Source organism: Rhipicephalus sanguineus, chromosome 7, assembly GCF_013339695.2.
Source record: "Rhipicephalus sanguineus isolate Rsan-2018 chromosome 7, BIME_Rsan_1.4, whole genome shotgun sequence".
Lineage (NCBI taxonomy): Eukaryota > Metazoa > Arthropoda > Arachnida > Ixodida > Ixodidae > Rhipicephalus > Rhipicephalus sanguineus.
This window is the reverse complement of record NC_051182.1, coordinates 128,522,905-128,538,975: the sequence shown is the minus strand read 5'-3', so window position 1 is coordinate 128,538,975 and position 16,071 is coordinate 128,522,905. Positions and strand designations below refer to the sequence as shown.

Sequence of the window (16,071 nt, the reverse complement as noted above, 5' to 3'; positions counted from 1 at the left end):
GAGTGGTGCTTCGGTATTGTGAATTTGTAATTTACTAGTACGAGACCAATCGATTTTCGCTTTCGTGTCCCTGTAATGAGTTCTGGCCTGACACAATTGCGTTCGGCAGCACATCGATAAACACAACATGTGCTGATCTTCCATAGTCCTTTTATACAGCCGCAGTGAGTGCCGGCCATGGTGGCCGCATTTTGAGAGGGTTAGATGCAACAAAACCCGCGTGCTTAGACTTGAGGCGCACGTTAAAGAAACCCGTTAAAAGTTGTCGAAATTGATTCGTACTCTGACACTACGGTGCGCCTCATAGTGATATTTTGGTTTTGGCTTGAACAACCCAAGCAGATATTATTATCAGTATCCTTCTTGTTATTATTATTATTATTATTATGTAGTAAAAAACCGTTGAACAGGGAGCACGCTGGCGGGACATTCCCTGCTCAGCGATCTTTCCTCATATGCTCTTTTCTGTCTTCGTATGAGATCAGTGAGTTATGGGCTGCTATTATGTGTGTTAGTAGACCGGTTAATAATAAAGCAGCCATATAACCTTTCTTTATACGCCCTTAGGCCTGAATGAGTATTGGAATTGCACTGGTGTTCCGTGTTCAGAAGGCTGGTAAATAACAAGTGTCTCCATATCCTATACGTCGTTTGACCTCAGTACGTTCTGCCCTGACTCTTGTGTTCGGTAGCCTATTGGACAATAAACCACAACACCTTTCTTTCATACGTCATCTGATTTAAATGACACCTGCCTGGATGCTTGTGTTCGGCAGTTTGCTCGTAAGAAAGCATTGCTGTTCTCTGATAAGTCAATTGACTTAATTGTATTCCACTGTGTCACAATTGTGTTCGGTAGCATGGTGAAAATAATAATAATATTTACTGGGGTTTGACATCCCAAAACCACGATATGCTTATAAGGGACGCCGTAGTGGAGGGCTCCGGAAATTTCGACCACCTGAGGTCATTTAACGTGCACCTAAATCTAAACACACGGGCCTCAGGCATATTCACCTTCAGCGAAAATGCGGCCGCCGCGGCCGGGATTCGATCCCGCGACCTTCGGGTCAGCAGTCGAGCACCGTAACCACTAGACCACCGTGGTGGGTAGGATGGTGAAAAAAAAACGAATTCATACTTCCCCATTCACCCTTAGACTAGTGATTCCGGGCTGGCATTTGTTTTAGTTCACATGGTCAAAAATACATAATGCTATGGTTAAGGGGACCAGTAACCAACATTTACTTGCTGTGTTTAGCGCAATAGAAACATTACAGGTCAGAGTGTCTAATCACGGAATGGTAGCGAAGAAAATGCCGAGGAACACTTATAATCAAAATTTTCTCATCTGCGAAATATGAAACATAAAGAAGGATAAGAGAAACACATGACTTAACCACCCTAAAGAACAAGGTGGGTTCAGGAAAAGCTATTCCACGATGGATCACATTCATGTGATAAGTCAGGTAATGCAGAAAGGTACTAAATGCAACAAACTCCTTTATTTGGCCTGCCTAGACTACAATAAGGCATTCGACTCAGTAGAAATATCTGCAGTCTTAAAAACACTAAGCTGACAAGGAGTACCTAAATCATATGTCAATAACTTAGCCGACATCAAGAAAGACTCCACAGCTGCCTCACTTCTCCACAAAAAAGCGATAGAATTGCGATAAAAAAAGGAGTCAGACAAGGAGATACAATATCCCCAATGGTGTTCACTGCGTGCTTGGAGGAAGTATTTAAATAACTAGATTAGGAAGAAATAGGAATCAAGGTTAACGGAGAATGGCCCAACAACCTACGGTTTGCAGATGACATGGGGCTCTTCAGTAATGATAGCAACGAATGGCAAAAAAATGGTTGAGGTATTAAACCGACGAATTATTAAAGAAGGCCAAGAAATAAATATGACGAAGACAAATGATGATGATGAATATGCTGAAGAGCCCGGCGAAAGAAAGAGTTCAAGATTGGAAACCGTACGTTGGAGTGTATATAAGAATATGCATACCTAGGATAACTACTAACAGGAGAGCCTAATCACGAAAAGAACAAAAATCACCGAAGAATTATGACGGGCTCGAGGGCGTTCGGCAGGCACTCCCAAATAATGTCAGGAAATCAGCCACTGTCAATAAAGCGAAAAGTATACAACTACTGCATACTGACAGTTCTAAAATATGGCGCTGAAACGAGAAGGATAACAAAACAGCCAGAGAAAAAGTTGAGGACCATGCAGCGTGCAGTGGAACGTAAAGTGATAGGAATAACATTAAGAGATCGGAGGACGGCAGTATGGGTCAGGGAACACGCAGGGGTATACCGGATGTTCTAGTTGACATCAAGCGAAAGACACGCATCTGGGCCGGCCACGTACTGCGTAGGGCAGACATTCGATGGTCAAAGATATAGCCAGGGATACAGGGATATAGGTCAGGGATATAGTCATTAGAAAGAGCAACAGAATGCTCACCAAGGGATGGGAAGCGCAGTCGATGAACGCAGATGGATGCATTGACGAAATTAGGACGTTCTCAGGCATAAAATGGAATCGGCTCGCACAGGATAGGGTAAAGTGGAGGTCACTGGGAGAGGCCTTTGCCTTGCACTGGTCTGAAACAGGCTTAGATTGATGATGATGATGTTGATGGTGATGATGATGATGATTATGGTTGAGAATCATATGCTCAATCACGGCCGGGCTAGACGGGAGACGTGACGCGAAAGAAGGAACGCACACCGCCACCTTTAGCACGGCTGTAGCTCAATATATGTAACTCCTTGTCAACGGCTCTCACCTCACCTAAAGGAGTGATTGCAGAGGAATACATGACATCTCGATAATTGAAGCTACTGTAGCGAAGGGGAACGCTAGGGGGTCGAAGTCACGGTGTAAGATATGTACTGTTATATTACGCTGTGGTCAAGGTCTTCAACGCTTGGTTCGGGAGCGCCGCTTGGGATCGGAGGTCAAAGCCCTGCTCTTACGGTTGGTTCTAGCGCTGCTGACCAATAAAAATCTTTGGAATACTAATGAACTACCTCTAGCTGAAGCACTTGAGCAATATAGCGTCATGGAGGAAGAAAGAGAAGTTTGATTCGATTCGTAGTAGCCTTCACAATACCAGAAAATTTCGCGTACGAATTTTGTAGTTTTGCAGCGCTTGCAGTGCTTGTTCTTGCACCATACTACCCAAATATAACCTAAGAAGACGTCCCGAGAAGGACTGAATACCAATGGCCAATTAGAGCGTCGTAATGGATGCCAAGAGATGGAAAGCGTTGCCAAGGACGCAAAGAGTTAGTTGGAGCGACGAAATCGAGAAATCTGCATGCAACATCAGGGAATCAGCTTGCGCAGGATAGCATGGGCACTTTGGAAATGATTTAGGGAAGCTTTACTCCTGCAGCCGACATAAGGTACGTCGACGACGACGATGATCATGACCACCATGTTTAGGCTTAGAGAAAATTTATTGGAATGCGGAGAGTTCGGCCTGGGCTAGTGCGCTCTTGCCTGTCTCTCTGCACAGGGGAAAAGCGAAATGAAAGAAAAAGAAGCGATGAAGGGTGATGATGGGGAGAGGAAGAAGTTATGCGTATATACAATAACCACATGCCATAGATGGTTCGCTAGCGTCTGATACCCAGTCCCGTGCTCTTAAGAAAAAGCATAACAGCCCTGATAGCATTTGTTGGCTTTGTTTAGGCGCGAACATTTTGAGCAAACTGACAACATGACATAAGTATAGCAAAATACAAGGAACCATGGGAATTTTTCAGGTGAACTGGGGATTTTGTTGTACTCATTGTGGGGATAATCAGTCACTAAAGGTGTGCGTCATTCAAGCCATGTCTCAATGTTCTCCTGTCTCCCGGCCAGAGTACTCGTAGCTACGCTGTCCGAGGCCAACGGCCCGACGACACGTCGGCTGCCTTCACGTCGTTCCTCGCACCCCATCAACCTTTCACGGCTGCTGCCTCTTCGTGCATTCTCTTCGTTTATCAATGGAAATGGGCAGCGCCTACTGCACGAGGATCCACACGCGTGGGACAATTAGTAAAATGCCAGCTTTTCACACTTGATCTATCATAAAGCGACATTTCTTCCCGTGGACTCGATTGCCCACCCCGAAAACTGAACGCCAGGTTCATTGAAAACAGAAGATGGGAATGAACGGAAAAGACGCGAAGAGCGCAGCCTGCCAATGACTGATATTTTGAGAATATGGTTTAATTAACGGCTGCTGACGAGAGTTTTCACTTTTAACACCTGTCCGCCCATCTTCTTGCTTGTCCCGTACATTCTTTCGCAGGTTCAGCCTCAGCACACATATTCCTCAACGAGCCCCATCAGCTATTTACTTCGACAGTGCTAATACTCTATTAGTACTTAAGAGTGCTGACAGAGACGGCTGCTTGCTGCTTTCGAAGCGTTGCTGACGGTTATATCTGGTGTCGAGCAATACTCATTACGAGTCATTTAGTCCCATCGTAATCACGATTTGAAAGAAAGAGAGGTTCGTATCATATTTTCTTGTACCCTTCACAATCAATCGTGTGCAGCGCGTTCAAAAGCGAAAGGACCGACCGACGCATTTACGGAACGTGTCAAGCATGTCTTATCGAATTTTATTAACGCTAAAGTGCGCTCTGTGCTCAAGACATTAAAACGAGTAGTCGAAAGCTTTGGGTTTTTTTTTTTTCAGAGTCGACATATTCTGTGCGCAGTGTCATGGTTAAGAAAGTTAGGTTTCGTTAACGTCACTGCGAACTAGAAAGTAAATTAAGAGAGCAATTCTTTGGGCAAGTTGGTGATCCATTATGTGACTAACAGCGCAAAAAAGGACAGGGTACCAGGAAGAAGCACAGACGAGCGCTGACTTACAACTGAACTTTATTTCCGAAACGAGACAGAATATAAGGAAACGGCACGTGAACAAAAAAAGATTCCAAAGCACTATTTGCAAAAAGCAACACAGTGTTATCAGCCCATATCACTTGCGGTGGTCATGCGCACGGGAGATGTACCGAACTTCTTTTTCCATCAAGGCAATGGACGGGACACTCACGCACTTATCGCCAAGTTTCGCGATTTCTGCAGCCTCAGTTATTTCACGCGTTAATTGAGAAGCACATCGCCCCACCACTCGGCACCTCTCGAATAGGAGTTTGTACTCAGCAAAGTCACACGTTCGACAAATGAACAGCGGGCACTTAGCCCTTCATTGCCAGCCTCACTTCGTGCATTGCAGCACGAAGTGAGGCTGGCAGGTAACTGTATTCTATTCGATCTCGCGTAACTACAAAACGCTAGTGTAAGAGAATACGGCTGCTCCAGGAAGAGATGCCCTGCGCATAGTCACTTCGCGTTGAGAGCGCAGCACGTTCAAGGGTTATACGAGCCGCCCGCTGTGACGACTTTCGAGATAGCGCGCGCGCCACCATCGCGACCGCGCCCTTAGATCCAAAGTTCAAAGTAGTGGCTGCTCGCGCGACAACCCCCCCGCTCCCCAACTGGAGTCTTCTTTCATGGTCGTTAAAGACAGGTGGGGCGTTTCCTGTCTGTTTCGACGGCAGGACTCCCGAGCCGGGTGATGTTATCGCATGCACCCTCCGAGCGACGGAAACAGGCCGGCTCGTTTGATCTCTGCTTTGGCCGCGTTCGTCGCCAACGCTCGCGTGCTTTTACCCGAGGTAGAAAAACAATGCGCGGGGGATCTTATCAATTCGGACTTCATACCGGACGGGCATGACGGTGACGGCGACGGCAACGGCGACAGCAAAAACCCGTCGAGGCTGTCCATGTAATTGCTATCGCAATAAAACCGAGAAACAGTGATCTGTACAGTTCCAGCATTGCGTCTACCGACATCCCCCAGGTTTTCCCACCCAGAATCTTAAACAGCGGCTCCAGCGAAGGCCTCTATCCGAGATTATACCAAGAAATTTGTGGTTCAGGCATAATAAATGATCCGCCTGTCAATCAATAGAAATGGCATCGTGCGTCCTCGGTTTGCGTCTGAACGCCGGAAATCACAAGGGAAACACCGCAGAACCGCTGTTTCTGCAGATTTCACACTTAGTGGAACTAGAGTAAGGGCCAAACAACGAAACGTTCCTTTCCTTCGACCGCGTCCTCACCTTACGTGAGGCCTCCTTAGAGCCAAGTACCGACGGAGGAAGCAAGCGTACTCTGAAAGCTCCCTTCACCCGTCCTCGCGGGAGGAATGGTTGCCGCGCTCCTGTGTTCGAGATTATCGAATATAAGCTTTGCTCACAAGCGTTTATTCTGTAAAAAAAAAGTTGGGTCACCACATCACTTCCAAAGTGAAGTGTTAATATAGAGACGCGTGTACGCTTTCTTCCAACTGCGATTACTAAATGTGAAAAGTCACCGTAGTCGAGCGCAAAACGTGGTGCGTTCTAGCAACACTGAAACGCCCGCCTCTTTAAACGCTGCCAGTCTAAACGCGCTTCACCGTGCACGCACGCTTGTACGCTCGCGTCTCCCCGCAGAGGTGGGGTGGGAGGGTTGCCTCGGAAACAAGCATTACGTGGGCTAGCTCATCACGTGGGCTAGCTGTGAGGTGAAGCACTCGTTCAGGGCCAGGAGCGGACCTAAGGGCGCACGAAGGTAGCCCCAAAGCAACCTTAAGCTGAGGAAGCGCCAAGGAAGCCTTCACCGAGGGCTCCTCAGTGAGGAAGCTTTCAGAGTGACATAAGGCGGCCTCACCAAAATGAAGGCTTCCTTACTGAGGAAAGGAACGTTTCGTTGTTTGGCCCTAAGTGTTTTTGCACAGCTAAAGGACGCAAAATAACGAAACAGATACACAAATAGTGTTGTTTTTCAACACCCAAATTATTGCTAAAGATAAGCGCTATGTGTGTCTCAGATGCCCTCTTTTTCTCTGTCTGTGGGCTAGTTGCACTAGAAAGAAAAACCTGCCACAATAACATACCAAGTCGAAATGACAGTTTACAGAACGTTGTAAAAGCATTTTCGTATTTTATTTATTTCAGGTTTTTTAGTGAACAACGACAATGAACATTATCGTGCACTCTTCTCTGCTTCTAATCGCATACTGGGCATTCTGCGAAGGCCAAAGTAAGTGTCATTTGTAACGCACTCTTCAAAAGCCAACCAAAACAAGTGTGATGTATCCGTAGGCTACCGCACTGTCAAGCATTCTCTCCTAGAGACTCATAGCAGTAAATATAAAGATATCATAGCAAACAATACTGCCAGTCATTCCGTCACCAAAATGGAAATTATAACTAAACTGCTAAAATTGCCGATTATGTCGCAAAATAAAAAAAAAGAAAGGCAGGACGCTTAAGCATCGCATTTAAGAGTGGAGCGCTATGGTGTGTCGGGCCCCGTTCGCATCCCCTTCTCATTCGATTGCGCTGCTTCTCTTGCCCATGGGTACCTCAACCATGAACTTAGAAAAGAAGCGTCTGTGCGCTATGGCATTTGCTGTTGTAAATTATCGTAGGACTACTACTGCAAACGCAGTATCGAGAACCCCATAACGCCATTCTTGACGATTTCGCGAAGCAGTGAAGTACCCACTACGTGTCTCTAAGGCGATAAGCGCACCTACGTAGCTGCACAATTTCTTGATTCTGTGAATGATAATGATGATGATGATGATAAATCACTGCTGAGCTCTTTGTAATGGGTGGGCACCTTAAACCACTAACTCGTTACGCAATTCATATGGTCTGACACCTGGTGTTATTCTTCGCCTCTGCCACGCAATATTACATCTGATAAATTGACTTCTCACCCGACATGACGCCTGTATAGCGTCTTTGTCGAAGAAGTTTCAAGCACTGGCATCGCTTTGTCGTAGGATACTTGACTGCCACGCAGAATTCTCGCGCTGTATTCCCGTTCAAACTCGGATTTTCATTCTTTGCATGCACCGGGATTTTCCACTGACGGACAACGCCACTGGTGCTGACACCGCTTTTTCTGGTACGCGGGCTCTGTAACGCTAGCGCGTTGAAATTCATTCTTTGCTTGAGACTTGACGCTACCAGAGTGATTAACGCTTGTTTACAGTGCTTGGAAGGAACTCATGGGGAAGGATTAGCGGCTCAGCAGAAATGCAGTGTGACATGGAAGCAGATGACTGGCCTTTCACAACAGCTACGTACAAAAAAGCGCGTTCAGCGGGGATACCCATAATATTCAAGCTAACGGACACTGGTGCCTCATTCTGGAGAGTCAATTCGAACAAACTGACCAGTGAAGTGGTGACCGCTGCTAAAGAGAAATTTCATTCATTCCGCTTCAGCAGAGGTGGCAACTTCTCCGTAAGTGTCTCCAGACTCCTTTAGTTAACGTATGTTGCTGGTCTTGAAGGGGCACCGTATATACCGCAATCGTATGTGAAGAACCTTTGAAGGTTTAGACAAGTGCCTATACAATACTGTGAATATAAACTGCTTGAATATTTAAGAGACAGTGGTGTAATCTTAGTCAAAAGACAAACTAAATGTCTCCGTCATCAAGATGGTTCAGCAGAACCACGCTTACTTGGCAGTGTCATTCTTTGGTTCTTACCCGACAAGCCATTGTCACCTCGCATTCTGGGAAAATCGCTGTTGCGGTGTTCATAGAGACAAGAGAAGCATTTGATTCCGTCAGCCACCTACCTGAGCTGTACGGGCTTGCCTCACATGGGGTACATGGCCGTACTTTTAAATGGATCGCCAACTTCCTACATACAGGTAGATATAAATTTCTACCATTGATGGCGAAAGCGATCTATTCAACGTGAACAGAGGTGTACCCCAAGGAAGCGTTCTAAGTCCGCTTCTTTTCAACGCTGCAATAGCAGGTCTTCCAGAAGTGCTGCCAGAAGCCTTTAACATATCTGTGTATGCAGACGACATATGCATATGGACGTCTCACAAATCTCTTGAAATCATCAAGCATCGGCTTCAGCAAAGACTAAATGCAATAAGCCATTACCTCAAGGAGCGAGGCATGCAGATTTCTCACGCCAGATCTGTAGTTCTACCGTTCACGAGAAAGAAAGTGAAATCTTGAAACTTTTTTTGCGGACGGCCAGAGAATCGAAATCGCACGAAAGCATCGCTTCCTTGGTGTTACTTTAGACCGCCAACTCAGATGGAGTCAACATATAGCCGATCTCGAAAACCAAGTGAACAGACTTGTCCGTTCCATCGCAAAGCGGGAACAAAGTGGGGCGGAACATCGGCGTCACTACTCCACGTGCATTGCGATCCTATCCGACAGAAGATTGCCTACTCCGTGCCAGTTCTCCCTAACATATCTCAGACGTCTCTACACCGACTTCAGCTGCTACAAGCCCGACGCCTGCGCGTTCTACAGGCAACATCAAGTTGCCTGACATTAGCAGAGGCACGAGATTCCAACTTTAATGGGATTCCAAATGTGGAGACCTGTCGGAACCTCTTTCTCCTAGTGACGCAAGACCCTTCACATTCACTGATATCACAAATTGAGAAAAGTCCCGGAACGCAACTGCACCGTGTGTACCAACAGTACATTTCGCAGCTTCCTGCGTGGACACATTGGCCACCTGACTTAAACTACCCGCCTTGGCTGTTAGAGCCACCAACTATTGAAACGTCAATAGGAGGACTTCGAAGTGAATATGACGTAGCAGCCGTTACCGCACTGCAGTTGGCCTCGCATCACCTGTTTGACAGGTACCAAGGCTACACTCACGTGAGAATTGATGGCTCCGTCACCAAAGAGACTGCGACATCAGCATTTGTCATTCCGGAGTTACATGAATATTATGGTTGTCGGCTGGGTCATCTATCCTCTTCAACAGCATCGGTGCTTGTAGCCATTTTGTTAGCCATCAGCTTTATTAAACTCAACGACGCCAAGAATGTGTGTCGTAATCACCGATTCCCTGGCGGCTGTTGTGTGGAAAATGGTCCTTCAGGAAAAGTAGATATACGTATAGTACATGCGATCTTAAAAGAGCGTTCAGAAGCTACGTAGACAGATCACGTGGTATTTCAGTGGGTTCCCAGTCGCTGCGGATTCAAGGGAAATGAATTGGCAGACGAGTTGGTGAAAGCCGCTCATCGTTATACACAAACCCGCCTCATTCCTATATCTCAATGCGACATACACCGAATTTTACAAACAGCAAAACGTGAATTATGCTTATACTCCTGATTCTCAGACAGCCCAAAGGAATCGATCTTGTACGCTGTCGACCCTAACTCAGAGTGCCAATTAAACCCTCAGCTCCTAAGGCGTCTCGACACATTCATTCATCGCCTCAGACTCGGAACGGCTTACACAAAGCACTTCTTATTTCGGATTCAGCGTGCATCATCGTCAACATGTTCGTGCGGCCACGACGACGAGGATGTGCATCATCTGTTGCTCGACTGTCCGAAGTACGACACGCATAGACAGCGACACGAACAGGAACTCCACAGGCTGGACTCTGTGCTAACGTTTTCGTTGGCGAAAATACTTTACCTTCCTCCTCACCCTTCCTTCCCTTTTCCAACCCTTGCTATACTAAACCATACATGGCTATGCTATGTATGGCTTAGTGCGTGTTTTTATGTTCTTAGGTGTTGCCTTCTTCGTGCAGTTTAAACTTGTCCGCTGGACGATACTTCACCCGTTTGAGCTCGTCTTTAACAGCTCTGCTGTAAAACGCTGGTTTAAGGGAGTGCGACCACTCCAGGGAGAGAAGCGGTTTTCGTGCAGGCTGTTGTCTCAACGTGAAGCGCGGTGAGAGCACAGAACATAAGAAGGGCATACGAGCCGTGTGGTGATGTCTGCCGAGATGCAGCTCCTCCGCCCACCCTCCTGCGGCGTCCATTCTCCTTCGCCCGAGGAAAGACGGGCGGGGCGTCTACTATCTGCTTGACGAGCAATCGACAGCAGGCCTCGCACGCAGGGCGATGTTATCGCATGCGCCCTCCGTGCGACGGAAACGGCCGGCTCATTTCATCTATGCCTCAGCCGCGTTCGTCGCCCCCGCTCACGCGCTTTCGCCGCGTTCGTCGCCCCCGCTCACGTGTTATTTATTTGGACTTTATACTGAACGTTACGCTGACGGCGACGGCAAAAAACCCGTCGAGAGTGTCCACGTAACTGCAATCGCAATAATAAGAAGTCACACTTTCGCCGCAAGGGCAAAGCAGTGATTGCGACAGCAATAAACTAGAATATTATACGGAGTGTGGTGTGGAAGAACGGCCCCGGGGTTCGGCTGTTTGCGGGAGGATCGCGGAGGGAGACACGAAGGGGAGGAAGAAAAGGCAAAGAAGAGAACAGCTGGCCCAGAAACGGGTGTTGTCTGCGTGTCTCGTTGTTCTATTACAGAAGTAAGGTAATTAGCGAAAATCCGCCCCCCAGAATTTTTGAATTTCGCATGTGTATATAGGCATATACATGCAAACACGCGTACGTAAACAGAGGTTGAACCCCGCTCCCTCTACGCCGAAATAACTTCTGGCTACGCCCCTGGAGCTAAACTATCGCTCTAAAAGTAATAAGGTATACGAGACCCAATCGAAAGCGTTAGACCTGCAAAGTTCTGTCTTAAGTAGATGCTATCAATAGCTAGAGCAATATTCCAGAACTGGTGGGGGGATCTGCACATTTTTAAAATTTTATTTTTTTTGCGCATTCGAAGTCGCTATTCAGACGATGCGTCCGTTTGTGCTGCATAAATCTGGTATCAATCATTCTGAAGCACTTGACCAAAAATTTACGAGTACTTTGTAATCAAGCGTACACAACTTCTTCAGTCGGTTGCCGCGGTATCAAAACCATTTTTTACCAACCAGTGCACTTTCAAGCCAATTCTTTGCGCTCATTTTGAATAATAAAAAGGGTTTACATTAATGAAGTTGCAGCCCGGCACTTTGCTGACACAGTGCAGCGCTTGCGTGTGCCTTTTACATACAGGAGTTAACATCTTTTGTTTAAGTACGCTGCTTCGTCAGTATCATGGCTCACCAACTAGCCCATCATATCTAGTAATGGGTTGTTCCGACCAAAACGAAATTTTAAAACAATCTCGAGTACCAGGTCCCGCGACCAAGAATTTTCGCTGAACATTCTTCTGGTTATGCAGATTCTACAAAACTGCATCGCTCTGTGACGACATCGTCAAAATTTCATGAAGTTTGTTCTTGAGAAGACATTAGTGTTTACTTTTGTTATTTTCGCTGCTTTGATTCTTGGAAAAATCTACAAAATCTGCTGATTTATTTGATCGCATTCACTGTTTGATATCTAGGTTCTCTAGATTGTCCTCTGGAAATTTCGAAGAGTAAGCGTAAAGGTATGAAAAGGGGCATCGTGATGATGTATAACGAAATTGTGCCTTTCGTCCTGTAATTCCATTAAAACGGTGTGCCAATTCGTGTTTAGAACGTTCTTTTTTTCTCTCCTTGAATTTATAGCGGATTATTCAAAAATTGATCCGGAAAAAAAACAATATATGAACTACACAAAGGAGGTAAGCTATATTCCAGTGAATATTTTTGGTCTCTTCAGGCGTTTTTCATGCAACTACACAGGTGAAGGTGCGATGTCATGCGGTGTGATTAAAGACTATGACAGCAAAAAGACGAATGTCTCCACAGCTGTCCCCAAAATATGCCATGAAATGGTCACGGGAGATAGGCTATTGCTCGATTCCTGCTTCGGCAACAAGGCAGATGGATTTGAGCCTTGTCTGAGTAGCGTACTTATTCGAATACAGGTCAACCTTTTTTTCCGGGAATGTCGCCTATAATTAGCTATCGACCTATATTCGTCACTCAAGAAGCTCGATCAATATTCGTGATCAAATCTAGCAAAAATACCTAGCTCATCGAGTTTCATAGGCACGCCTTCCGTTCTTCAATCAGCGCCAGCTACGCTGGTACATTAGGCATGTGCATTTGTAGTAAATTGATACACCACAAGAATATAAACAAAGACTAATGTTACGACTTAAAAAATAAAAAAAAATCTTAGGTTCGAGTGAGAATCAAACCCAGGCTGTCTGCGTGGCAAGCAGGTGTTCTACCACAGAGCCACTCCGTTTTTTTTTTTCTTTATTGCACAGAGCCACTCCGTTGCTTGGAACTGCACTGAAATTAACTTTAATGCTTCACAAACATACGCGTGCTGTGTACTGGTGTGAGAGTACGAGATGTAATATCGCAGTAAAAAGGGGCACAAGCGAATATTGTCATCGGGCGTCACACCATGTGAACTACATAACGAGTTGGTGGTTTAAAGCCGGCCACCAATTACAAAAGGCACACACATTACTGCGCGTATTCCCTTACGAACACGTAGTGGGTGCATCGCAACTTCGAAAAAGTATCACGCGCGTAATTGCAGTTGGTTTAAAGCATTCCACCCATTACAAAGGGCATACACATTAGTGCGCGCATTCTCTTACGCACATGTAGTGGGTACACTGTTGTCATAAAAGTGCTGTTGAAGAGGGCGGAAACCTTTATCTTTACTATAGGTATGTCGAGAGAGAGAGAGAGAGAGAGAGTGAGTGAGTCAGTGAGTGAGTGAGTGAGTGAGTGAGTGAGTGAGTGAGTGTGTGTGTGTGTGTGTGTGTGTGTGTGTGTGTGTGTGTGTGTGTGTGTGCGTGTGTGTGTGTGTGTGTGTGTGTGTGTGTGTGTGTGTGTGTGTGTGTGTGTGTGTGTGTGTGTGTGTGTGTGTGTGTGTGTGTGTGTGTGTGTGTGTGTGTGTGTGTGTGTGTGTGTGTGTGTGTGTGTGTGTGTGTGTGTGTGTGTGTGTGTGTGTGTGTGTGTGTGTGTGTGTGTGTGTGTGTGTGTGACCGGGCGACCGAACATAATTACAAGCGAAACAGAGCACGATGAGGATGGGGCCGGATGTCGCTATCGCGTTCAACTCTTAAAGGCGAAGCTTAAGCGTCCCCCAATTTTGACACGGATATATGTTGCCTCTAATGATTCACATGTAACCAGTCCTGTGGGCGAGTGTTTCAAGATGCTCAGCTTCTCAGGACTGGTAGGTAGCATGCGCGAGTCTCGCTACCGATTCGAGTGCGGTCCAGGTTGGCATTGCAAAAGCTAATAGCAATTTACATAGGTCTAAGACCCAAGAGGGAATGACCTGATGCCGACCCTGTAGCCGCCCCTTGTCGGCTTGGTGTGCTTTCGTGGCTCCTAAGAGGGCAATGCACGGGGCGTCACACGGTGGAAACCGGCCTTCACAGTGTTGGCCCATACGTCTGTTTCCGCAGTACGTGGTGCTATAGAACGAGTGCCGTCAGCTTACAAGTTAGTAACGCTACAATGGGCAACACAAAGAAACACCACCTGCTTGCATTTGTGTGTGCGTTCTGATACAGGAACTCTTCGACGGTTACTTTGCGCGTCACAAGCTCACTCGCTTTGCCGTGTTTTCGAGCACCTTGTGGACCTTTCGAAGCACGGTTGAGAGCGCCACGGCACGGTAGCGCATGAGCGCAGTTGCGTGGTCTTATTACATCTCGTACTGTGACACCTATACACAGCACGATCATGTTTGTGAAACATTAAAGTTAATTTAAGTGCTGTTCGAATAAATGGAATGGCTCTGTGGTAGCACACCTGCTTGCCCCGCAGACCGCTTGGGTTCGATTTTCACTCGAAGATTTTTTTAGTTATTTATTTTACACAAGATGATGATTTTTCGCTCACAACCAACGACGCCGACACCGGAATTTCTGCGGAACAAGCTCTCCGTCATAGGAATTGGCATAACACGCAAGTGAAACGTGTTTTCACTGAAGAAGTTGATTGTTTATTGCATATTGATATACGAGAGCTTGTAGAATGCCTGTTGGTGTTTGGTAGCTATAGCACCGTTCGCGTGGATGCACCCACGTTGACGTCAGCCTAGTGGTCCATCTCCATCGCGACGACTGACGCTCATGATCATTATTTAACCGCTGTGGTAACTGAAGTTTTACATATACCTGGACACAGCATATCGTGAATCCCGCGCAAAGATGGCATCAACCAGCACACAATAATATAATAACAATTGCTGGAGTTTAACGTCCCAAAACTACGGTATGGTTATGAGGGACGCCGCAGTGGAGTGCTCCGAAAATTTCGGCCCCCTGGGGTTCTTTAACGTGCACCTAAATCTAAGGACACCGGTTTCAAGCATTTTCGCCTCGATCGAAAATGCGGCCGCCGCGGCCGAGATTAAGCGCATAATAAGCACTGGTACTCTATATGCACTTCTTCAAAGCGTCGTCAATTGAGGAGACCAGCGGCACGGTGTGCACTCCCGAGCAATAGGTTAACCTACGCCTGTGCTCATGCATAAACAAGTAGACTGCGCTTCATCAACACGGGGGGTAGAGGTTCGTAGCTTGAGCCGTGAACGCGTGAAGGCGTTGACTTCTGTCTCGCTCCACCAAGGCAGTGCTCCTTCCTTCAACAATGGCTGTGAGACGCACTCTTCCTCACCGCTGAGGCTGGCTCCCTGATTTACACTCCATTTTGTTTCAATGAAGATTGAGTTAATGTTTTGTTGCAATGAGACACGCCAGCGGGCAGCGGGACGCCTTCAGGCGCTCACGGCTCAAGCTACGAGCACTGCCTGTGGCGTTACCGAAGCGCTGTGTGGTAGTGCATGCATGACCAGAAGTGTACGTTACTCAATTACGGGACAGCGCACACCTTGCCGTTTCTATCCTCGAATGAGGATGCTTTCTGTGAGCGCATATCGAGTATTAGTGTTTATTGAGTGCTTGTTGGTGCCATCTTTGCCTGGTATTAGCCTGCGCTGTGTCCGCGTTCAACTACTTCAGCTACCAGAAAGGTTTAATCTTCATCATTGGCGTTAGTCGTCGCGATGGAGATGTTCCACCAGGCGTCAACGTAGGTGCGTCCTCATCAAACGGTGCTATAGCCGCCAAACTCCAGCTGACACTGTGCAAGCTCTCATTTATCGATGTACAATGAACATCGAATTACTTTTGCAAAGACGCGTTGCACTTTCGTATTATACCGATTCCTATGACGGAGGGATCAACTTTTCTTTTT

The 16,071-nt window shown here is 46.6% G+C and overlaps 1 protein-coding gene across 3 annotated transcripts in view; it reads left to right on the top strand.

Moving 5' to 3' along the window:
- The window catches only part of LOC119399891 (uncharacterized), a 50,852-nt gene that overhangs the window by 21,327 nt on the left and 13,454 nt on the right, over positions 1-16,071 (top strand). For 2 of the 3 annotated variants that reach the window (XM_049417884.1, XM_037666770.1), the window contains exons 2-4: positions 4,323-4,526; positions 7,030-7,114; positions 12,460-12,515. In XM_049417884.1, the coding sequence (XP_049273841.1) occupies positions 7,051-7,114; positions 12,460-12,515 (120 nt within the window). In that variant the 5' untranslated portion in view covers positions 4,323-4,526; positions 7,030-7,050. The remainder of the gene's footprint in view (positions 1-4,322; positions 4,527-7,029; positions 7,115-12,459; positions 12,516-16,071) is intronic. The other variant, XM_037666771.1, reaches the window with a different exon arrangement.